This window comes from Chroicocephalus ridibundus, chromosome 1 (genome assembly GCF_963924245.1).
Source record: "Chroicocephalus ridibundus chromosome 1, bChrRid1.1, whole genome shotgun sequence".
NCBI lineage: Eukaryota > Metazoa > Chordata > Aves > Charadriiformes > Laridae > Chroicocephalus > Chroicocephalus ridibundus.
This window is the reverse complement of record NC_086284.1, coordinates 181,136,932-181,161,242: the sequence shown is the minus strand read 5'-3', so window position 1 is coordinate 181,161,242 and position 24,311 is coordinate 181,136,932. Positions and strand designations below refer to the sequence as shown.

The 24,311-nt window shown below is 38.1% G+C and overlaps 1 protein-coding gene across 4 annotated transcripts in view; it reads left to right on the top strand.

Moving 5' to 3' along the window:
* CNOT2 (CCR4-NOT transcription complex subunit 2) overlaps positions 1–17,363 on the top strand; it is a 92,261-nt gene extending 74,898 nt beyond the window's left edge. For all 4 annotated transcript variants that reach the window (XM_063322953.1, XM_063322956.1, XM_063322955.1 and 1 more), the window contains 8 exons: positions 1,258–1,382; positions 2,949–3,069; positions 3,181–3,337; positions 7,220–7,281; positions 7,379–7,428; positions 8,279–8,379; positions 8,939–9,083; positions 16,567–17,363. In XM_063322953.1, coding sequence (XP_063179023.1) covers positions 1,258–1,382; positions 2,949–3,069; positions 3,181–3,337; positions 7,220–7,281; positions 7,379–7,428; positions 8,279–8,379; positions 8,939–9,083; positions 16,567–16,653 — 848 coding nt within the window. In that variant the 3' untranslated portion in view covers positions 16,654–17,363. The remainder of the gene's footprint in view (positions 1–1,257; positions 1,383–2,948; positions 3,070–3,180; positions 3,338–7,219; positions 7,282–7,378; positions 7,429–8,278; positions 8,380–8,938; positions 9,084–16,566) is intronic.
* The last annotated feature ends 6,948 nt before the right edge of the window (positions 17,364–24,311 follow it).

The following is a 24,311-nucleotide window of genomic DNA, read 5'->3' as shown; positions in this document are numbered from 1 at the left end:
CCAGCAATAAAAAGTGGAGAGCGCTTTTGGCTGTGATCAAGGCAAAGAAAAAGGCTTGAAGCTGAGCAGAGACATGCTTTCTTCATGCTTAGCTTATTTAGGAAAATGAGACTTCAAACAACTTTTTAGATAGAATGAGAATAAGCAACACAGTTCACTGTCAGTTTTATTGGTACAGTGGAAGAAATCATAACAACTCTGGATGAAAAAGGTGAATGGCAGAAACAAGATTAACTCAGTGATTGTTGGGTTTTTTTAAAGTGGTTCCACTCAGTGGTTCCTTAAAATAAAGGACCTTTGATCTCTAACTTCAGAATAGTAGAGCAAGTCATATATATTGTCAGCTACTGAACTAATTTAGATCCTATACATCTGCTAAGGGTCTTTGAAAATTAGGCCCTAGACTACTTCTGTCGTCTTTTTCTGTAGTGCAGTGTTGTTTGCAACCAAATCACTGAATTACTTCTCTGTCTCTCGGCAAAGAATATTTATCCTTGGGTGTGTGGTGTGGGGGCTTTTCTTTGATTGTTTTTTTGGTTTGTTTGTTTGTTTTGGGTTTTGGGTTTTTTTAACTGGCATAAAAAAAAAAAAGAAAAAAAGAATGTTGCTTTTCAGTAGTCGGAATCCATGTTCCAATGTGACTGGCCTACTTTTTTTAAATTAGGGTCAGAGCACTGAGAGTTGCAGGCTAAATGCTTTCAGTTTTCATACTGAAAGTAGGAGTCGTTCTTATGTCACAGGCAAGTATTTCATTGGTGATATGTTCTGTTGCAAGTTAGCTGGGCATCCTTTAAGAATACGTGCTTCTAAAAGAGATCATGCTAAGAAATTCTTCATGCAATTAGGGGATGGAGGAAAAATGTATTATAAACTTAAAAGCAGTACATCCTTCCTTCATCAGTGGATTCCCTTAAATACCGCTTTAATAATGCCTGTAAAGATTATTTGATTATTTGAATGTGCAAAACCGGTGCTTGTCCTGGTAAAAGTACTGGGCTTCATTCTTAAAGCAGTAGATGTGTCTATGAATTTAACACGGAGTGTTTCTCAGCTCACACTTAAATAAGAGGCTTTAGTCTAATATGTGTGGATGTTTTAAATGAATATGCTTTGTTTTGGTTTACCTGGTTTTTTTTGAAAGTCGTTTCTGCTGTACAGCTTGCACATAATGAAAACGGACAGTAAGCAAGATCAACAGCAGAAAATTCTTTACTTAGCAGTCATTTAATGTTATTCCTGCTTTCATTTTGGTGATAGTTGGAATGGTAACAAAACCAGCAAGTGAGCAGTCCCAGGACTTTTCAATACACAATGAAGATTTTCCAGCATTACCAGGCTCCAGCTACAAAGACCCAACATCGAGTAATGATGACAATAAATCTGTAAGTAAACCTTAAATCTTCTTTTGAGTGTTCATACTTCTTTTCATAATTATATTTTAAAATGGGCAGTGACGATATTTGTAATATAAGATTTTCAAATTTGCCCCTCTAAACTAACAAGAAATTTTGCATAAGCAGCATTTCATATATAACTATGTAAATGGAATTTCTTAGGAAGTTTTTTGGTCCCAATAGTCACTGTGACCTCACTTTCTTAATTTCATTTGACTTCTATGTATCCTTTTGTATTTTGGGGACGAACCAGGGAGGAACTTGCAAGAACATCTCAGAAGTTATTTTTGAGAATTCATATATACTTTTCAAGTTTTTCAATTCATAATTTCTTTTTCTACCAATTCCAGCTCAGTTTTTTGCTGTTGGTGCCTCTCATCAGTAGTAGTAATTTACACAGTATAAGAGCTTTCTTCAAAGCTGTCAAATCATTTAAAAGTTAGGTGGTACAATATCACTTCAAGGTAAAATTCTTAGTGGGGAAATGAAATCACAGGGAATAAACTCTATTAGAGACCATTGCATTCATGGGTATATTGTAGACTAGTGGTATATGCTGTATCTTAAGTATTTTTGTATTTATCAGGCATTAGCTATATAGCTTAGATCGTAAGATCATGGGTTTTTTTCACTGTTTACTCTGAAAGATATGTGATAAAAATTGCTTTTTTTATTACAAATGAAAGGTAAATAAAATTTTGATGGAAGAGAACAGTCTCTTACAACATTTGACAAAATGTTCTAGTTTTGGCTTGTTTTATTACTTGTAATTGCAAAATGTATGTTAATCAGGGTGGCATAAATACTGATGAGTAGGTATTAGATGTGGCTACAAACTCATGTGAAAACTGAAAAATGCAGCTGTTCAAAAAAGGGACGCAGGGAAGCCTAGCTCCCAAATGTTGTGGCCAGGTTTATCGTGTGGAAAATGTTCTAATGAAGTTAGTGTTCAATACAGTAAGGAAGGAGGGAGTAAATGTGATTATATTGTGTTACTGCAGACTTGTTTTAAAGAATAGTAAAGAGTAAGAAATAATAGTTATGGATGATATCTTTTGTCAGTATATGGGCTCCTGGAGCGCAATCACCATTTTCTTGCCAGACATAGTATTTACATCTCTTTCCTGATAGTTGCAAATGTGCCAACCGTATGTTGCTTGGACCTGGAATTGGCTTGAGTTACTATCTGTTGCGGCATCACGGAGTGTTATGCGGGAGCAAGACTGTATGGGGGAAAAATATATGATGTGACGAGTCCAAAATATCCTCTAGTCACAGGAAGTTGGGATATCTGTTATGTATTCAAACTCAGGTGTAAAATATTATCTTATCCTTTTAGACTGCAAGTTTTAGGCTCATAGGCTCATTAATAGCTCTTATTTGGAAGAGGTAAGTAAGGAACTCAACAGCTTCAGCTTGGTTCCGTTTTAGTGCCTAATTGATCAGAATGACTTGATGTACTGGTTTAGAGCGCGTGACTGAAAGATATGGTCAACAAGTTTTTCCATTTTGGTTTGTTTCCATCATACCAACCCTGCAAATTATTTTTAATAGAATTTGAGTACATCAGGCAAAACATCGTCCAGCACAGATGGGCCCAAGTTTCCTGGAGATAAAAGTTCAACTACGCAAAACAACAACCAGCAGAAAAAAGGGATCCAGGTGTTACCTGATGGTATGTGTCACCCCATTTTTTCTTCTTTAAAAGTTTTGACAGATATTTGGATCACCTTGTTGATTCCTTCACTTCTTGAAAGGAGAAAATTAATTTGTTCTTCTTGCCCAGGTCGGGTTACCAACATTCCTCAAGGGATGGTGACGGACCAGTTTGGAATGATTGGCTTGTTAACATTCATCAGGGCAGCAGAGACAGATCCAGGAATGGTACATCTTGCATTAGGAAGTGATTTAACAACACTAGGTCTCAATCTCAACTCTCCTGAGTAAGTTTCTGGTTTCCACTACTGTTTTCAGTTTTGCTTTTATTATGCTGTTATTCAGAATATGCGCACTTAGCTCACACAACTATCAAACCCACAAGATATTTTACCAAATAAAATTTGAAAATATAATGACAGTAAAACAAAATTTTCATAAACAAGAGAATTGTGGTTCAAGGCATACCAAGATCTTGTTATGCAAGCTTTCAATTAACCTAGTGGCTTTGCTTATTCTCCTACCTTCCTTAGGACTTTCTTCAAGGAATTGACAGTGTATTGTTAATAAATTTCACGTATACGTTATTTTTCAAATAATAATATTCCTTGAGGATATCTACACTTAACTCTCAGCAATTTGGGGGGTAAATTCAATTTATATTAATGTAATAATGAACAGAGCATCTGCAGTGTTACCCTGCACCAAATATTATTCTATTATTATTATATTTAAATGAAAACATAGTTTTGCAGTTAACTTCTAGTCATTCAGTTCACCTAAGTTTAGTCATCTAGGCTTCCTGTAGAGACGGGGGGATAAAAGCAGTTAGCAACTGCACTAATGGTAAGATAACTGCTTAAGATAGACTAGATGAATCATCAGCCCAGGCTGTCTCTCCTTCTCCGCTAGTTATTAAGGAACCCAGATCAGTTTGGACAAAAAGGCTTATCTTCTAGGTGAAATTGAGAGAGCAATTTAATTTCTGGTACTCTTGATGTTCAGCTGAGAATCTCCCATCATTCAGTTTCAGCAGAGGTTTACATACTGTTAGCCTTAATGACAGAGTAGTATATACATTTTAAAGTTTGCATGTAATATATTAATGAAACAAAGGCCAAACAGCATACACTCACAGAGTTTCCACATTTCACAAATTTATATGGAGCTGCACTCTGAATGCATGACTTCAGGGAAGACTGATGAACGTAGATATCAAGGTGAGAGGGAAAGCGTAGGAAAAATGGCTCCTGATTTTTTTTTCTGTCTTGAAATAGTTGTCATTAATTTACGTATTCCTTTCTAGAGATGTAACTTTTTAGAAATTATCACTTCAAGAAATTCTTTCTGTAGAACTTGCATCAAAACTTAGTCAAATTGTTGTGCCATTGACACTTTTAAAAATACTTCAATGTGATCATCCAAAGTCAGCCTTCTAATCCAATTGTCTGTACTTATTTGCAGAACGTATTACTTTAATGTAGTATCTTCTTCACTTGTAGTGTTAGTCTCACAGGTCATTCCTCCATTGAATCCAATAGTTTCCTATTCCCGTCCCCTTCTCCCACAACACAAAGAGAATGCACAAAGAACAGTTAAGCTGACCGTGGATTGCTGTTTTTCCTTGGTAGTCCCAGAGTTTACAGATGGGACTGAGAGATCGGTCTCCTGCATCTATGTGATACTGAAGTAATTTGCCATTCTCAGTACAGATTGCTTAAACGTAATTTGAGGATGATCAGCTGAAAGTAGAATGCCATTGCTCATTAAAATAATTTCAGGTACATCGGTACCTGAATTCTGGAGGTGTTCCTAGACGCAAGTGGAATCTAGTTATGCCATTTGGTTATATAGCTATTTTCTCTAGATGTTGGCATGCAGAGCAGAAGTAGTGATCCTACTTTTGGTGATACTATTTGATGTTTTATTCAGTGTTATTCATTAGTTTTAATGACTGCCATAAAGCCTAAGCTTAACAGACCTATTGGAAAGTCTACGTAAAACTAGTACCTCATTGTAGAGGAACGCTAAACATGCTTTGACGGTGTTAAGACTTGTAGCTGTGTTATGCAGCTTCTGAATAGAGCATCCATATTATTAGTGTGTCTTTGTACATAAGCAGTATATATAGCTGGCATGCTGCTGCTTTTCCCTGGCAGGTGTGCTAGGGAATTCTTTGATTTTTAAAATGCTAGGAAATAGTTGGATTTTTAAAAGCCTTTATCACTTAATTTCTGTGTATAGGGTATTAAGTGTCTCGGAGGGGGTAGGGTTAGTATTTTATCTAGGCAGTTCTGTATCAGAAAGCTGGTTTTATTTTATACTACAGAAAAGATTTGCAAACAGCCTCTGCAGTCCTCAGTGTCTGGCCTGCCATCCTGCCTTAAGTTAAACATCCTTTGCTTCCTTTATGAATTGTCATTTGAAAAACTAAAACCATTTCACATGTGGAAGGCCAAAATTGTCTGCCTTGTGAGGTACTTCTGATGGTAAAAGATACTGTCTTAAATACTTAGCGCGATAAATGTGCTGTTAGAAACAAAATTTTAGAATTTTGTATATATCTCTAATGGTTTGAATTAACCCTTCTAACTCCTAGTTTTATATAGATTTTCTATGCAGGTAGGTTAAGATTTATTTCAGTTGTTGAAGGAATGATTATGTATTGCCTGTACAGTCCTATACTTCTTTAAGAAATACACTTCTAATTCCTTAGGATAACTTAAAATTCTACATAAACAAAGATTAAAAAATATGGCATTACTACATTTAATTCTTTAGAGATTATGTAGCTGTTTGTTTGTGTTCTGAAGCTTTCTGAAATATCCATCGAATAGACTGTAGGCTGTCCAATACCTCCTTGAAAAATATGAAATTAATAGACTTATTTGTATCATAGAGGGAACACTGTGCACAAACTCTTCAGTTTTTATTGCACACAGAGATGCAGTCCCGAGTCTGTAAAATCCTGGATTCTTTGCCCTAGGAAACCAAACTTGTAGGGCAGGCATGAGGTGATGGAGTTGCAGGATGCTCCTCTTCTTGGGGCAATGCCTATCCATGCTTCCGGTACAAGGAATGGTTTAGTTATTTCCCATGTCTCCAGATTTTGCCACTGAAATCTTCTTCCAGGCTCTAAAGCATAAGTTTTTGCTAACGGTAAGATTAATGAGCCTAGAGTAAGATTGACACCACTTGATCAGTGTAGGTTTTGGCCCATATAGCTCAGCTGGGAATTGGTTGTGTTCAGGGAATTCAGTAGGCTGCTGATAGTTTGGGGTTTTTTGTTTTTTTTTAATAATAATTATTAGGCCCTTGACAAGAAGGAAGCAACGATTTGATAGGGTGTGCCATGCTCAAGTTTCCTTTACAAAACTTGCCATAATAGGATGCTATCATGGATAGTTAACAGCAAACTGTAGCTACCTGCCAAAAGTGCATTTTGCTCAGTCCTCTTTTTCCCACTTCTTTACCTGTTAATTAGAAAACTCATTCCTCAGTACATCAGTCATTGTAGTAGAGTTAGAAGCTTCATCATTTTCTTTTTATTAAACTAATGGCTCCATTTTTTCTTTTTAATTTATGTTAGCAAAATCTATATGAAAGAAAAATATTAAATCATAATAAACTGATGTTCCTGTTGTGCTGGGATTCAATTTATTTGTCGTCACCGAGATTTAGAAGAGGAGTAAGATCTTTACTGGTTAGTTTAAAAAAAAAAAAGCAACCACAAAATCTGCCAGTATAAGCTTTTCCTCCCCTTTTAAATCATAAGCTAATAAATCATAACCCACCAGTCTTGTGGCAACTGTTCCTATGCAAATTGAAGCCATGTTTAAAATTGGGTCCCTGAAAAGGGTTGGGATCCCTGGCACTTAAGTTGAAGGAATGATAGATTAAAAAGGAAATCTTGACCCTGTGGATTCCCATGTCAGTTTTAATGCAATCTTAGTCCTCATATTGAAAAGAAAATGAATAAATGTAACTGGTTTAGGAAAGTGGGCTGGAAATTTCTTTTTTTTTTTTTCCTTCCTTCTCACCCCAGCTAGTGATTTTGGTTGTGTGGTATGGCTTTTGGGTTTGTGAGGTTGGTTATGGAGTTGTTTTTGGTTGGTTGGTTTGCAGTTTGTTTTCAGTTTTGATAAATTTGTGCTTTTCTTTTCCTTCAGAAATCTTTATCCCAAATTTGCATCACCCTGGGCATCATCACCTTGTCGACCTCAAGACATAGGTAAGAGAGAAATAGCTATTTAATTCAATATTAATATTTGCAAATTATATTCATTTACATGTCTTAATAGTTGCATCAATTCCGATTCTTTTTTTAGACTTCCATGTTCCATCTGAATACTTAACTAACATTCACATTAGGGATAAGGTGAGTACGTGTGTGTGTGCCTATTTTTTGTTAATTTACTATCAGTAATTTTCTAAATTTTCTTTCAGATAAGTGATATTCAAAATCAATACTTTTTATGGATGTCCTCAAACTTTTTAGGAACAGTGGTGCGTTAACCAGCTAATGGGACACATCGTGCACCCATTCCACCTTAGAAAAAGAAAGGGAAGACAAAACCGAGAACGGGCATGGTTAGCAAAAGAGCACATTAGGCTTTTAAGAGTTTGCCCTTCACGCAAAGCAGAAGTTTCTTATAGTCCGTATATTGTAATACTCAAATGCCATATTAAATTGAGATATTTCTTCTTGAGATAAGCTCAGAATTGTGGTTCAAGACATTCTCACATTTATCTGTTGCATTTCATAACTACGTGAATAGGGATTTTTTTTTTGTTAGATATATTTTCTTTTAACTATTATAGTTCTGTAAGAGGGATCATTAAGAAATACTGTAAGAAATTTTAGTAATGTTATTTAATAGAGTGTGGAGTGAGCAAATAAATGTAAATGTTTGGGTTTGGGTTTTTTTAATAAAAAAAGTAACTGATGAGGATACAGACAGGTACAGGGAGAAAATTCTGTCTTGCTGACTTGTTACTTCTGCTCATTTTTTCTATTATATCCTTTACGTTGGAAAGGTTAACTGCAAGGGAAGAAAAATTGATTGTTTTAATAATTATTACTCTTGTTATACTAGAGTATCGTTTGCAACACACTTAGGATGGAAGCACATTCTGGATGTATCCTTGTGTTATTTAAGTGGGATAGTATGTCTTAAAACATTTATCTATTGTGAATTTTCATCCTCATTTTCTTCAATCTTTTGCAGCTGGCTGCAATAAAACTTGGCCGATATGGAGAAGATCTCCTGTTTTATCTCTATTACATGAATGGAGGAGATGTATTACAGCTATTAGCAGCAGTAGAGCTGTACGTTCAAACTGTTTTGTCAGTCTTATATGATTAAATCTATTGCAGTAATGAAGTAGTAGATGTTTAAAAAAAACAAACAACAAGTTAGACACTGAAAACAGAAGTTTAGTAAATCTGAAGCTGGAAACCTTTTTTTAAATACCTCCTCCAACCTTGGTTCCATTTTGTACTTTTTTTTTCATTCGTGTAGTGGAAATCAAAAGCCTGTCTCGTGAATTTTGCATTACTACGAAGGACTGTGAAAAAGTGGCAGGTGCCAATTGTTACTAAATGTCTAACTTGCCTATCATCAACAAAATGAAAAACAGTAAATAATCATAGTAAGAGTTTGTTGTTTGAACCTACCAGACTTCAAGTTTCCTGTGTGATTAATTTGAAGTGTAAGAATTGTATGGAAGAGGTATGAGATCACAGGTATAATGATGTCGTAGAAATTTTGTTTTGGTTTTGAATGCGTTGTACAGTTTTGATAGAAACCCTTAAAATTATAGTTTATTAAGTCAAATTCAGATAAATAACACTAAAAATTATTTTTCCTTCTTATTAAAAATGAAAGATTTAACCGGGATTGGAGATACCACAAAGAAGAACGAGTATGGATCACCAGGGCACCCGGCATGGAGCCAACGATGAAAACCAATACGTACGAGAGGGGAACATATTACTTCTTTGACTGTCTTAACTGGAGGAAAGTAGCTAAGGTATCTCTTTTCCCTTGTACAGATTTTTTAAGTTTGTTAAGCACGTATTTTTAGAAGGACAAAAGTAAAACCCACCCTCCTCCCTAAAACTCTCAAACTTTTTAACCTCTTGTTGTTTAAGTTCATTATCTTAATTTCTGGTGTGTGAGGGAATAAAGATTGCCTAAAACAGTGGCTTGTCTGTGGAAAGGGAGCAGTTGTCTCTCTATTTCCAGTTTCCTTTGCGCGGTACAAGGGATGTAGAACTTCTGTTATAAGTTTTGTTAAAATCGAAAGCTTTTTTCAAGTACAGAATTACAGAATTCAAGTATAGTATATTATAGTATTCAAGAATTCAAGTGTAGAATTATAGAATTATTTGGCACTTAAAATATTTGCAAGCACAATTTCTAATTATTTTTCTTCAGAAAATTAAATAGGGCGCTATTGGAATTAAAAATGGGAGTTGGATGGGTGGGGGGATTGTTTTTTGTTTTTCAGGTACTGTCTCTCCTTGAGCATATTGAAGGACTTTTCATGCTCTGTTGTTTTGAACATCAGAGTACTGAAATAAATCACTTCTTGTAGGGAAGAGGCATATTTTCACGATGCTTGTTCTCTGTATTGTAGGCCAAGAAGCATTAAAAAAATCAGAAAGCTACAGTCTTATCCCTTCCCACTTCTCATAATCTATTTGTTCCTTTCTGTCCATGAATACTGTCAGTAATGTTCACCCTTTACGTGTTAGCTGAAGAAATTTACAGAATTGTGCTTCATTTTCCCCATCCGCCCCCCAACATAATTAGTTTTCAGTATCTTCCAACTTTTAAGACCATCCAACTTCCAATTCCAGCTTCCAGCTTTTAAAAACATATCGTACAATGTCTTTTGCTGGCTGGATTGAGATTTCTGTGATTTTCTTCCCCACTAAAGCGAAGATTTTTCCTAGTGTAGATATGCGCCAAAACAGTATTTGAGTTATCAGGAGCACTAACATTCATTAACCTGGCAAGAGATGTGCTCTTTTGGAAATAGCCTGCCCTACAAAGTGATGCATTCAGCTTCAGCTTCAGCTGAAAAAAGATGTATTCACAATGTGCATACAACCATTACACCTACCTAGAGTCTATTTGAGCTAAATAGTTTGTCAAGAACCTCATTCCCCACTGAAGTTTGGTTATATGAGATTTTATGGATGTGGCATGAGTTTTGCTTCAAGTTTTAACCCACTTGTTGGATTAATTGGTGAAAGAGCAAACATAGAACTTCCATGACAGACCTTCTGTAGACACGGTGTCACGCTCTTGCTTTTCTCTAAAAAAACACTTAACAGATCAGACCGGGTAATTCTTGAAGCCTTGAACTCAACGGATGTGATTCCAGCATGTTGGAACTCTGTTTTGTGGTTCCACATGCTTAGGTATTTTGTTTTATCAGAAATCTTTTCACTTGGAGCCTAACTTATTAATTGTTTGCTGAAAAGGCATTTCATTTCTGTGAGCAATTCGCATCTATACACTTGGAGATTATGAAATATTACATTAAATTGTTACAAGTCTGTTGATGTGTTTTTAAACATCAGCTTTAAATTAAAGGGAATAAAGTTTCAATGTTCTCCCCTCTGTTAAGTGCATTCATTACATTTATTCCAGCCAGTATATTGAAGTTTGTCATCATCTAAAGATTAACTAGATGTCATGCTCTTTTTTTTTTTTTTGCCTTCCCTCTTTCCCCCAGTAAATTTGCTTGATCTGTGCAAGTTCCCCTTAGAAACTAACGTATTAGTTCCCCCAAAATGATACGGGAGGGTCTTCAGTCTATTTGTGTGTGTGACTTACTGCCTCTTCTGCTTTTCTTGTCACCATAAGAAAACCAAGATTTTGTAACTAATGACAAGCCCTACTTGTATGTTTTTTTCATAAGTACGGGGTAATTCCAAAACTTTTAAGCAAAAGCCTCACTACCCTCAAAAGAAAACCCAAACAAAAGAAAAGCTTTAATTTCTCCTTGAATTATTTATTTGGTGCTCGGTATACTTGCATAGGTTTCCCAAGATGCTGTTTAAAGCTATCTTATTATTACGTAAGATCATCAGAGGGAAAGTAATTACCTTTTGAAAGGATAGGTTTCTTCTTTGGAGTCAACTGAATACGTTCCATTTATTTACAAGCAATAAGAGCCTCACGTAGGTTTGTATATTAATAGAATTCAGTTTTTACTCTATGTGGAAAGACAACATTTCTTTTGCTAGGAGGAAGTGGTTCCCATGTATGAGGATAGTAACCTCTTTAGTGTCTCTTCTTTTTCTACCTATAGTAAATGTATGAAGCTGCTACTTGATGCTTAAGCATTACTCTTGAAATAGTATTTTCATTGTTTGGAGTCCTGAGTCCTGTCCAAAAACTCGGCATACAGTGCTTGAGTTGTTAACTAGCAAACTACATCCTTCCTCTTTTAAAGAGTAGGTCTGGCTTCATCTATTAGGCATTCCTGGAGATAACAGCAGTGAGAGAGAGAGATAAATCACTGCTGTTCTCCGAATGATTTTGCCCAAGATCTACACAGATTCTCTTCTCTTTACTTTGAACTCTGAAAATAATTCCCCCAACGTTAAGAAGCAATTGATAGCTAGTAAGGAGAGGGGGTAGTATTTTTCTAAAGTTTTGCAGCTGCAGTGGTAAGTTAACAAGGAATGTGACTTTTTATTTTCCTTCCCGCCAGTGTCCATAGGAAGAGATAATATCTGTTCTTTTAGGCTTGTATATTTCTTAATGTAAAAATTTGAACTGCAATATTATTTTGAATTTTTTATTTAATTTAGTTACAGCAGGCAAGTTGAAGTATTGATCACAGGAAGCTAGAGAAGGATTTGGGGAAAAATGGCTCTTTTGTTACGTGAGAAAGGAATCACTTGCTAGAATTGATTCTGTGATGTTTCCATCTATGATAAATAAATAAGAACTTAGATGTATGTCAGGTGGGATCTTGGAATTGTATTAATTCTGATATTAATTTCTGGACTTGTCATGTCCTTGGAGGAAGACTAGCATAGACTTAACCGTAACAAGGATGGCAGTATTTGATAACTCCACATTGCTTTGAATGCAAAGAAAAGTATGGCCAAGTAATTTTTTTTTAACAAATGCAGAAGTATTAATTAATGTTTCAGGAAATTAAAAATACAAGAAGCTGGAAAAAAAAAAGAGAATTCTGATAAATTGCCATCTCTTACTATAACTGCTACATTATTATTGAATACAGGGGCTATCAGTTCCTTAGAAGGCTGCAATAGTAACTGCTGCCTAATGATTTCATTAGTCCTTTTTTGAAGCGGTCAGACAAGAATTATTTTTGGCAAATGACTATCTCTTATATGTGCAAATTAAATTGTTTTTCAAGGTGGTTTATAAATTTGTCTGTTGTTCTACTGTGAATGCTCAAATATAGGGCAGCGCTTATTTTAATGTGTTGTGCTTTGCAGACATGGTGCATTATGAGCTTTTGTATTTATTGTACCTATTTTAAATTATAGTGTATTACAATAGATACAGTGAAGTAGAACTGTTTACTTTGGATGATATTACTAAATCTTAAGACTAAGTTTGTAAACACATAACTCATATGTGGTTTAACTGATTTTTAATAGCGTCCTAGATTGGTTTTAACAAAGCCCAGTAAAGTAAACTGAATAACTTCTTTCAAGAAAACATCAAGTAATATATTTATCTTTTTTTTATTAAGCTGTAAGCTCTATTTTTATATTCCTAATACATAATAGATTGAAGAAGGAATGCAGCAAAATAGCTGACTAATGAGACAATTAGGAATAAAATGTTAGGAATAGAATCAAATTAATTCTATGTTGATACGTGATATTAAACAGTGAAAAAATTTGAATGACAATAAGCTTGAAATTCACCTTAAATGCAAACCAAAATGCAGGAAAATGCTTATTTACAGATATGTTCTGTATATATGGTTTTTCATCCTAGGGCATGTGGAAGGTACAGTATGGTTAAAGACTCTTTGACTTTTCACTGAGGATTTGGCTGTATAGTTTGCGGCTGTCAAGGAGACATGAGAGAGGAAGGGAAGTGGATACGAGACCAAAAATGCCTTCTACAGTTGCACATGTACTGAAATCCTGATTTAAATAGTCTGAAGTAAACTGTCTGGAATTTCTCCTTTGAAAAGTAAGGAGAATTAATCCCGTTTAAGGAACAAGATTATAAAACCCTTTGATTTTTGTAGTTATAAAACCAGGAGTTCTTTATGGGAGAGAAGGTTATATTTCCAAGTGTTTATTTGCTTGTAAGGGTTGCTGCCTATATTAAATTACTTCCTGTCCTTTCAAGATCAATACTAATTGAAATACTTTTATAATTGCTAGAAAGTTAAATTTGGGCCTTTGCATCCATCTTTAAGCCAGTAAAAATGCTGCTTTTTCAGTCCCATTTGGAGTTTTTTGAGCTAGCCGTGGGATTTCTGCCATCTCCTTTGATGGACTTACACAGTCCAGAATATTTTGTCCTCAGGACAGTTCCTGTTCAGCTAACTTTTTGTTTTGTTTTACTCGTATTAATGCTATGGATCACCTCAAGCAATTCTCTTATCTTTAGTATTCTCGTCTATTGTTTGTACATGTGCAGGCTGATGTAACTTTTTACCATCAAAACAAGTTTTCAGGATGACATGAGAAGTGATTGATTCCTTTGCATAGAACAACTTATTTAGTGTCACACATGTGCTGTAAGTTTCCACACACATTTAGTATGTGTGTATGTATCAATTCTTGATTGATAAAAGGTATTTAATTTCTAATAATTTCTTCCATGTGGAAAATAAAATAACTTAACAGTTGTTTGCCAATAGATAAATGGCATGTTTTTGCATTTTATTTGTATCTGTTTATATTAAAAAATATCAGTGCTACTGTTCACATCCTAAACCACAGTGGCCCCTGGAATCAAAAGCAAAACCATAAAGTATACCTGTAATACAAGCATTTTTCTATATGTAATAAATAATTGCAGTTTAGTTTTCAAAAATACTTGGTCAATGAGTTCTTTTTTTGGTATTGTCAGATACAACTTTAGGTGTTCTTATACACGACTGGATATTGGACTTGAGCATTGCTGACACTGGGATGCAACTCAAAAAGGCTGTTTTAAGCCTGTTTATTTTAAAAAGCGATGACAGATTCAAGTATGAACTTGGTAGGGAATCATATGCCTCTTAAATGAGGGGCTTCCGATTTGTGGCACTCAAAGGACCGCTCAAGCTGCGGAGCGTTTCCCAGATACATGCCTTGCTCACAGCTACTATTGCCAATAGAGGCACAAAACCGTCTTAAGCTTGGAAAGCCCTTTTTAGGCTACTGATACTGTCTTTACCGGTTTAAGTAGCCATTTTCCATGGGTAATTTTGAAGGCATTTCAGAGCGTGTGGAGGTTCAGGTGCCTGATTGAAGCTGGCCATAGATTGATAGTAATCTGCAGACCCTTCCCTGATTATGTGCAAAATGGAAACTTCAAAAGCCATAAATGGAAGTGTTTGAGTGGTATTTTTTCTATTATAAAATTACTTCAGAGTTACTGAAGATCCACCCAATTTAAATTAGTCTTTGACACCAAAATACCTACGTAGATTTGTACACCTTGATCTCGCTTCTGACAAAAGGAGGGAGCGGGCATCTCTTCAGTATCGGCACCCGTGTACGTATCTGCACAAAAAGAGAACATACACCAACTAGCATGCAGTGTTCAGAATTCCAAAAGCAATTGGCTTGTGTATATAACCTAAAAAAGTCCAAACAAACAAACCTGCCACCAAAATAAAATAAAACCCCAATCAACTGAAAAAGTCCTTGGTTGGAGTAGAGAGCGGGGAACCAGAAATGCAGCAGATGTGCAGCACTTCGGCGCAGATGGCTGTAACCTCACACAGGTTTTGCTAGGATTTTCCAGGTTTAGGGACAGTATTCTCTGGGGAATACAGAATTGCTGAATGCTTAGCATTTTCCCCTACTTTGTTTCCTTACCATGCTGAACGTTCTTTCTTTCTATGCTAGATGGGCTTTGTTTTGCCTTAAAGACAAGAAATCTGAGAGTTGGATTTCCTAGGTTTTATTTTTGGTCTTACATTGACTTGGTCTTTAATTTAATTTGTCAACCTGTAAAATCTGAAATCTTATACTATTTAATCACTTCAGGGAGTGTTCTAAAATAATCTATTCACTACTCCTAGTGTTTTCATCTGTATGTAACAACAGTGGGGTAGGTTTGCTTTTCAGGTATAGGTGAGTTCTGCTGAGGTTCTCCACTGAGTTAGGCAAAATGAGTTACTGTGTGTGTCCAGGGTAGCTGCTGTTAAATTACTAAGAAGTACCCTTAAAGAACAATTCTGAATCTTCCACTTACTCTGTTTCTTGAATGAAGATAAAATGGGGATGAGACACAGTTAAACTGCTGAAAGGATCTGAAAAATACAAGATTTAAGTAAGTCCTTGTACGTTTTTTCATCAGTGAAGTAACAAGCAGCAAACATCAAAGTGCAGTAATTAGGGTTGTGCGTGCAAATTAATGTCACAGGGAAGGAAGCTGCTTTTTTCACTGTAATAATCAGGATGCATTTAGTCATCAAGGAGGGTTACAGTCTGTTTTGTAGTAGCTGCTGTAGTCAGAATAAGAATTCCTGCTGGATCGATGAAATGTTTTACAATTACGCAAACCAGACGCCCTCAAACAAAAGTCAGGTGATTGAGACAATAAAGCTGCTTCTTTATGAACCAGTAGCTTGTGTGGCATCCAAGTACACGGGCAAAGATTTTTATTCTGAGAGAATTTCTCATGAAAGATGTTGGCAAAGTGGGATACAGGAGCAAGGAGCTCAGGAGGTACCAGGAGGGTTGGGTGAGTCTGAAGCTGTGAGTGAGGAGTCTGAAGAAGTGAATATGAAATGTGGTGGAATATTTTGTTAAATTCTGTCTTAAGCAGGTCTCGGTACTTTGTGTCTAACATTTTAGACAGTGTTCCTCAAGAAGAAACCTAGCTAGTTTAACTTACCATTGGGCCTGGTAGTATGCCACAAGATATCCCCAAACTTCAGGCCATCCGAAGTAAGCCTCTGTACATCTGACGTGTTCAGAGAGAAGCTTTTATTCGTAGTTCAACTCATGCCATGATTGTGTATTTGTGTTCAGTGTGTGTGCGTATATAAAATTGACATCATAAGTAGGGTTCTGAGACTAATGTAGCGTTAAAAGAATAGGGGAGCCTACGTGTTGCAGGTATAACGGCTTAGGATATTGTCTTTTTTCTACTTAAAATATAAAATCTAAGATACTGAAATCATGTGTTTCTGCCCTAAAATTAGGACTTGATCTCTTCTGTATTTGTGCTTTTCAAATACGGCTGGTAGAAAGACCAGGTCTCAACCGGTAAATGATGTGTTGTTTTATTTGGTTTTGTCTCTTTTTTTTTTTTATTTTTTATTTTAATTGTAGGAGTTCCATCTGGAATATGACAAATTAGAAGAAAGGCCTCATCTGCCATCAACCTTCAACTACAACCCTGCTCAGCAAGCCTTCTAAAGACTTCCCTTTTCTTGGGGTATGGCTGTCTCAGCACAATACTCAACATAACTGCAGAACTGATGTGGCTCAGGCATCCTGGTTTTAATTCCTTGAGGATCTGGCAATTGGCTCATGCGAAGGGTCACCATTTGAGGTCCTGCCTTACTAATTATGTGCTGCCCAACAACTAAATTTGTAATTGTTTTTCTTTAGTTTGAGCAGGGTCTGAATTTTTGTTTTCGTTTTATTTTTTGCCAGCAGACAAGCTTGGGTCTGTAAAGACAAGCGAGTACACTGACAAAAGTTTACCACTTAGTTTTCCAAAATGTAAAAACAAAAAAAAAGAAAAAAGACAAAAAATTAGACAACAAAATTTGCATTGTTCATTGTAGCACTATTGGTAATAAAAAATGTTTGTGCATTTTTATGTGAAGATCCTTCTCGTATTTCATTTGGAAAGATGAGCAAGGTTTGCTTCCTTCATTTTACTTCCCCTTCTGTTTTTGAACGGCAGTTTTCGCCAAGCTTAATGCAAGAATATCTGACTGTTTAGAAGAAAGATATTGCCACAGTCTCTGGTTAGTTTCCAGAGTTGTGTATTACTGAGCTTCATCTTTCCAGAATGAGCAAAACACTGTCCAGTCTTTGTTACGATTTTGTAATAAATGTGTACATTTTTTTTAAATTTTTGGACATCACATGAATAAAGGTATGTATGTACGAATGTGTATATATTATATATATGACATCTATTTTGGAAAATGTTTGCCCTGCTGTACCTCATTTTTAGGAGGTGTGCATGGATGCAATATATGAAAACGGGACATTCTGGAACTGCTGGTCAGGGGACTACTTTGTCGCCCTGTGCACTAAAGGGCCAGATTTTCAGCAGCCAAGGACATCCATACCCAAGTGAATGTGATGGGACTTAAAGAAGTGAACTGAGACAATTCACTCTGGCTGTTTGAACAGCAGCGTTTCATAGGAAGAGAAAAAAAAAAAAAAAAGATCAATCTTGTATTTTCTGACCACATAAAGGCTTCTTCTCTTTGTAATAAAGTAGAAAAGCTCTCCTCACTGCAGTGTTGACTTTGATTTGAGATTGTGAAATTATTTCTTCAACAATGAAAAATGGAAAAAAAAAAAAGTTGAAGTATTAAAACTATCGAGCTGTACAGTGGTTAAGACACTTGAAGAGTCTTTTTGCTGCTGACAAGTAAATTTATCAGAGTTTTATATTCCTTTCCACAGTAAAGCTTCCACAGCCAAAAGGTTTGGTTAACCTTGGTTTCAGATCCCCTCTGTATAATAGCAAATAGCAAATCACTTTTAGAAAGGCAGGTGGGCAGCATTTCAAATGACAGAAGGACGCTTCAAGAATTCATCACAGAAGGAACGCTTGGGAGAAGCTTGGTTTAGAGCTGATCAGAGGTCCAGGTTGGTATTTTCCCACTCGAAGCAGAAATACGTTTCATTTGATAATCGCTATCACTTGAACTTCCAAGTGCAAACAAACACGAATATACACTGGTTCTGAAAGCTATAGCCGTGCTCTAGAGCAGAGGAAGAAAAACCTGAACCGTTTGGATAGTTTCCTTTTTCGTGATGTGCCTGCCACTTCTCACTGGGTTGCCTCTGGTGATGCAAACCATTTCAAAATACCCAAAATTAGCAAAGCAAGAAGACAGCAAAACACATGTCAGTGGATGGGGTGGTGTGGGGCTTTATTTTTAGGTTTTCACCTGTTTTCCTATGTTGTGCAAAAAGAGCGTGTTGGCATGTATTGAATTATGCTGGGAAACTGGACCATTAACGGCATTCCTGTGGTTCTGTATCAGGTGTATAGTAATTTTAAATTCTACACTTTTTTACATCTATTTTAAGATGATAGACATAAAAATGTAAGACTTGATTATTATTTTTTTTAATTATTAAAGCAAACTGCTTTCTCAGCCTGAAAGGGGGATGGTTATAATGCAGATGATGGCTAATGCAGCTGAAAAAAATGGATTTTTTTCCTTTTTTTAAATTTTTTTCTTTTATTTTTTCTGGTTTTGCTTTTTGCGCTTTCTCTCGCTTTCTCTTGCTCTCGCACTCTTCTCTCAAATTAGAGCAGACACAAGTGTATATTTGACTATTCAAACATAAATTTATAAGTTTTAAAAAGGATAGTTTTTCCAGAAGCATCTTGCTCACTCTACAATTAATGGTAAATTTTTTTACTGTCAGAGGTCCGCTGTGATCTGTGCATTTTTTAATTTTATTTTTTTTTAAGGATTCCTGAAACGATGTTTACATCTTCAAATCAAATGTGATTATTTCTTCTTATATGGGCTTGGGTTTTTTAATGTCATTTTTCATCTGCACAGCCACTCTCATGGAAATGAACAACGGACGCGGTAAAGGGAGCAAAATAAGTTACGTTAAAAATGGTGTCTTATAACTGGTAAATACCTGTGGTACTTCAAAAACAGTTAAGCTGAAATTGGGAACTTAAGTTCTCCAAAAAGTTACTTTGATGATCCAGCACGATGCTTCAAAAATGCGGGATGCGTGACTTTAGCAAAGCGCTCACCTGTGAGCAAGGAACTGGTGCTTTGCTCCCTCCATGGAGAAGAACATTCTGGGTCTCTAAGCGTACATGGACACTTTAAAATCTGTGACTTCATTTCATGTTACACTCTGGGTTGTAGCAGGAGAAACAGGTTTAAACAGAAAACAAGGTGTAAAATTGGAAACACTTCTTAGCTGTTACCACATTAATTAAAAAACTGAAAAAACCCCCCAAACCCATACTGCCTTTTTTTTTTTTTTTCTGAAAGGAAGAAAACCACAGCCCTCATTTACACACGTGGCAAATTGGCAGCTGAATTGACCTCGAGATTTTTAACAGTAACAATTAAGATCTGAGGCTTATTTAATATGTTTTTACATTCCACTAACACCATGTCTAAGGGGAGAGAACAGATGCTATTTGAAAAGTACATTTATTTGAGGTGTGGTTCCCCCCCTCCCTGCCCCGGTAGCGTTGTACAACCATGTGCAAGGTAAGTTCTAAGCAGTAAGCCCGGTGTTCTTGGAAACAGGTAGAAGTGTTCCTATTTCTGGCCTTTTCTAACATATTTTCATATTCATCTCTCCTGTATTGTTTATAAATCTATTGAGTAGTTAGTTCCAGTTTCTCTGGAAATCCACTACCCTGAATTTCCAGGGTTGAGATGGGCTTCACCTACTTGATTATCCCTAGTATTGCAGGAAACACTTGCAGTTGTGATTTTAACAGTTCCTGCTGAAACCACCCTGCTTGTGGGAAGGTCGAGGGGACCAGGGAGCCATGGAGGAAGGAGGTAAGGACACTCCGCCTGGCTGTTTAACAACGAACAGACAAAAAAAAACCTAACCACGCAGGACTCGCTCTCCTCTGCCTTGGTACCTGGTGCCACAAATGCTTAAGCACGTGAGAACCTTCACAGGCTTGGTTAATTGAAGACCCAACTTATCCAGGGAAGCCTGCAGATACTCACGTGGGTAAAACCATTTTGCACGTGACGTTGGCCTCGGTGAAAGTGTTGGCTGTGTTGGGTGTCAGGATTCGGGACTGAGCACACAGCTCCTTCACAGACAGGACGTGTCCCTGGTACAAAGATGTATAGTCATATCACTTGGCTATGTGTCACATCTCAAATCCTCTCTGTCCCAAAGCCAGTGTTTTTGGTACTTTTCTGTTCCCGTTTTACAGTTTCCATGGAAAAGAACATTGAGAATGTACCCAAAATAAGAACTTGCGTATTATAGTCAGATGTGAAATTGTTTGCAGTTTCTGTTGACTGTAAAGAGACCAGAAACTGCCTTTGGCATGACCTAAGCAGTGCTGGAAGGCACAGAGGTCTAGGGGGCCATCAGCTCCATCCCGCATGGCTCATAGTTGCCCATGGCTATTGAAGGCCATGGCTATTGAGGAAGGGTGTTCAGTTTCTAAATAGCATTGTTTTAAAGATATTTGTCACCTAAAATGAACTCTTTTTTTTTTTTTTTTTAATGAGTTCCCCATAACTTCCGATTGCAAGTACTTCCATGGCTGGATGTTGAGACTGAAACAAGAAAGAAAATTGATTGCTCTCTGTCACGCTCAAGAAGAGCTTCTGAATGCTCTTGTCACCCTAGGCATGAGGTAGCTAGACAGCGCTTTTGATTTTACATCCTAAATGTAACAATGGCTTCTATTAAAGCCAAACTTCTGAGTGTGCCTGGTTTTTTACCATACATTCTCACTGTGTTCCTCAAAATTTGCTGCTGCCTAAAAATTACGCATGTGGAAGCTGAATTCTGGTGAAGAATGGAGATTGGGCTAAGCAGTGAGTCTGGGCTGACGACTGATGCTTTTATTTTCATATGGTGTGAGAATTAAAATGGTGTACAAACCTGAAAGCTTCTGGTACGTTTAAAAGACCCGAGGAAATGCAGCCTGATGACTTATTTCTGAAATTGTGAATGATTGCAGTAGGTAATTACCTCTTAAAACCACTTTACCGTTGGGGTTAAACTTTTCTTTTTTTTTTGAAAGTAATGTTAAAACACATCGAACGGTAGTTTTGAATATTACTGATTCAACCCACTTCAGAATTAGTAGTGCTAACTAAGCTCGCGTATTATTTTCCTAGACTTCGTTTTATCGTTTGCATTTCTTATTCCTTTGTTGCTATTAACATGCCGATACTGGAGGTGGGCACGCGTCAGAGTTTTCCTGCTGAAGCTGCCGGAAGAATTTTCTGCAAAATCACTTCTTCGAACTCCCGCTGGTTTTCCAAACAATCAATCTAGGGAAGTGGCAGCCGATTTTCGTGACTGCAGGGTGTTGCACCACCGGTAAGGCAGTCCCCATGCGGAGCGAGGGGAAGGCGGGCAGCCCTGGCCTGCTCTGCCTGGCACGGGCATTGATGGCGTTCTGTGGAAACTCCTTCAGCTTTTTCTACAGCTCTATCTTTGGGACAAAAGAGCTGTTTTGCTTGTTCCCCTGCCCCTAGGCGTGTTTCTACCAGCTGCCTGGGATCTCCCTCCCTTCAAAGGCCAATTTACTTTCTGGTGGGCAGCACAATATTGGTTTCAAAAAGCAATTTTGTTATTGTGTGTATATACATTTGCTATTCGAAAAGGTGGTTTGTTACCGGAGTTTTCATGGAAGACAGTGCGAGGCACCTCCCGGATGGGTGTTATGAGGACCACTGCTCGGCTTCTGCAAGGAAACGGGGATGTGTGAGCCCATTCCCGTCGGCCGGCCCCTCTGGGCGCGTGGTGACGGAGCCCCGCCACAGCCCCTCCAGCCCCGAGGTACGCGACGCAGGTGGAGGCATCCTCGCCACGGGCCGCACGAGGTGCCTTCAGGTGGGTGACCAGCGGTTGGCCACAGGTCGCGGGGCAAGGAAGGGCCTGAAAAAGCAGGGAGCGACCAGTTTTTCTGCCGTTGAAAATTTCATACAGACATTTAAGTTTGTACATCGGCTTTCTCAGCCCCGGCTGCTCCTGACGCAGCCCATGGCCATGGAGCCAGCGTCCCAGATTCTGACCTCGGCAGGTGACAGCAGATAAAATCTTCACAACAGGCCCTTAGTGCCCTGCTTTACTCTCTTACAAATTGGGCATTGATGATCATTTTTCACATCCAAATGATCCAAATAGACTTTGAGTCCTGACTGGGTTATTTGTGCAGAACTTTAAAACCAATGAGATTACCTGGTGAATGTTAAACGCCGTTCCCTGTCAAAATACAGCCTCAGCATCTCCTCCGACCACGGCTGATGCAGGGGTTGGCTGCACACAGGCAGACTAACTCTCAAGGTTACTGTGTCACCCAGTGAGCTGTTGCCTTAAATTTCAGCTGACGGCACTTTATGTACAGGAGACAGCAAGGAATTGAAGCATGTACTGACCACAGGGAGACTCAACGCCAGCTGTTTGGAAGATAAAAAAGACGAGAAGTCACAGCTCACCTGAGCCGGAAAAGTGGGGCTGGAGCTTCCCTTCAGGTGCCAGGCAACAAATCTACCTTGAGTAAAAATTGGGTTTTTATAATAAGAAAGCTCTACGCAGCCAGCCCCACCCTCGGAGAGTGCCGTCATCACAAGCGCTGGCAGCAAAGCCTGACTGATGGGAACGAATGAACGGAGCCAAGGACTAACCAAGATGAGTTCTGTGTCTAGTGTAAAAACCTATTCCATGTTTAAGCCTGGGATTATTTTTATTTCTACTTAGAGCTAGCATACTTTATCTGAAACCCTTTGGTATTAGGAGAGGCTACTACAGAGCAGCTGGCCTGAGGGCAGCGTGGCAGTGCACAGGTGCAATCAAGGACGATATTCGCATCCATTTATATTCACGTCACAGCGTGGATTCTTAATAGCCTTCCTGCCAAACCTTGCTCAACAGTCCATTTGGAGAACCTATCGATCAACTTTATTTTTAAAAGTTGGACGTCGCGCTCTGCGGAGGGAAAGTGATTGAAAAAGGTGGCCAGAGGAAAGTGCTATTTCCCATATTTATTATTTTTTCTATTATTTCTGTACCTTCTTGCCTGCTGTGTCATCAAGTTCAGCTATCGGCTCTGAAACTGTCACATTTTGTTCTGCCTAATTGTCTATGATAAAGACTAAGGAATAAAAATAAAACTATTGCTTATGGTACTTTGGCACCGAAGACCTTGTTGTGTTGTGATGCCAGGGTGGGAAATGCTGCGTAATGACCAAACTTCATTTGCAAAATAAGTGTATTTTCTTGGACCGAGTGCTTTTCTGCAGACCTGCTTTGAAGAGGGCACTTCTTGGGGTGAGCTTTCAAAGGTCAATATCTTCCTGTTGAAAGCAATTCCTATGTAAAACGTTTTGCCAGCTGTCATGCTCACTTACTATCTTCAAATAATGATGAAAGAGGCTGGGTCTGTCCGTGCTGGATGATGGATTTGGGGCTGGCCAGAGCAAGAGCACTTGCCTTACACCCCAAAAAAGTCCTGTTGAGGCAGGATAACGTTCAGCCAACTCTCGTTACTTCCCTTCTCAGTTAATAAGGAGAAAAACGGCCCCTGCTTCCTCACTTCCAGATACTTAATTTCTTTAATTTCGGCTCTGACTCCGTGTGTGCGTGTGTAGAGTTTGACGCAGGGGGTTACTGAGCGTGGCTTCACACGAGCTCTCCGGGACTCAACCAAGCCGGCGGCAAGAATTGGGATGCGCAAACTATGTTTCGAGCCGCGATTTGATTCTTCTGGATTTACCCACGGGGTTGCTACCCTGTCATCATGGGGATGCTGGTTTAGAGGGGGGGGTGGGCGGGTGGGGGGGCCGCAACGCGCCCTAAGGGGCGCGTTGCGGCCCCCCCACCCGCCCACCCCCCTCTAGACATCGCACCTTGCCCAGTACCCGCTATTAAGCTGGACCAGCAAATCTCCCGGGCCAGATAATCCCGTTGCAAGCTGTCCCTTCCACCCCTGGAGGGGTTTGAATTAGGTCACCCGGGTTTCCATTTGCATTTTATTTATTTATCCGGGGGGGAGGGGGGGGGTGTTTTGGTTTTTTTTTTTTTTTTTCCTCTGGATACACACACGCACCAGTGGCATCCCTCAAGGAGGCGGGGATGGAGGCGGGGAGCGGCGGGAGCTTTAGCCCATGGCAGCGGTCTGCCCGGCG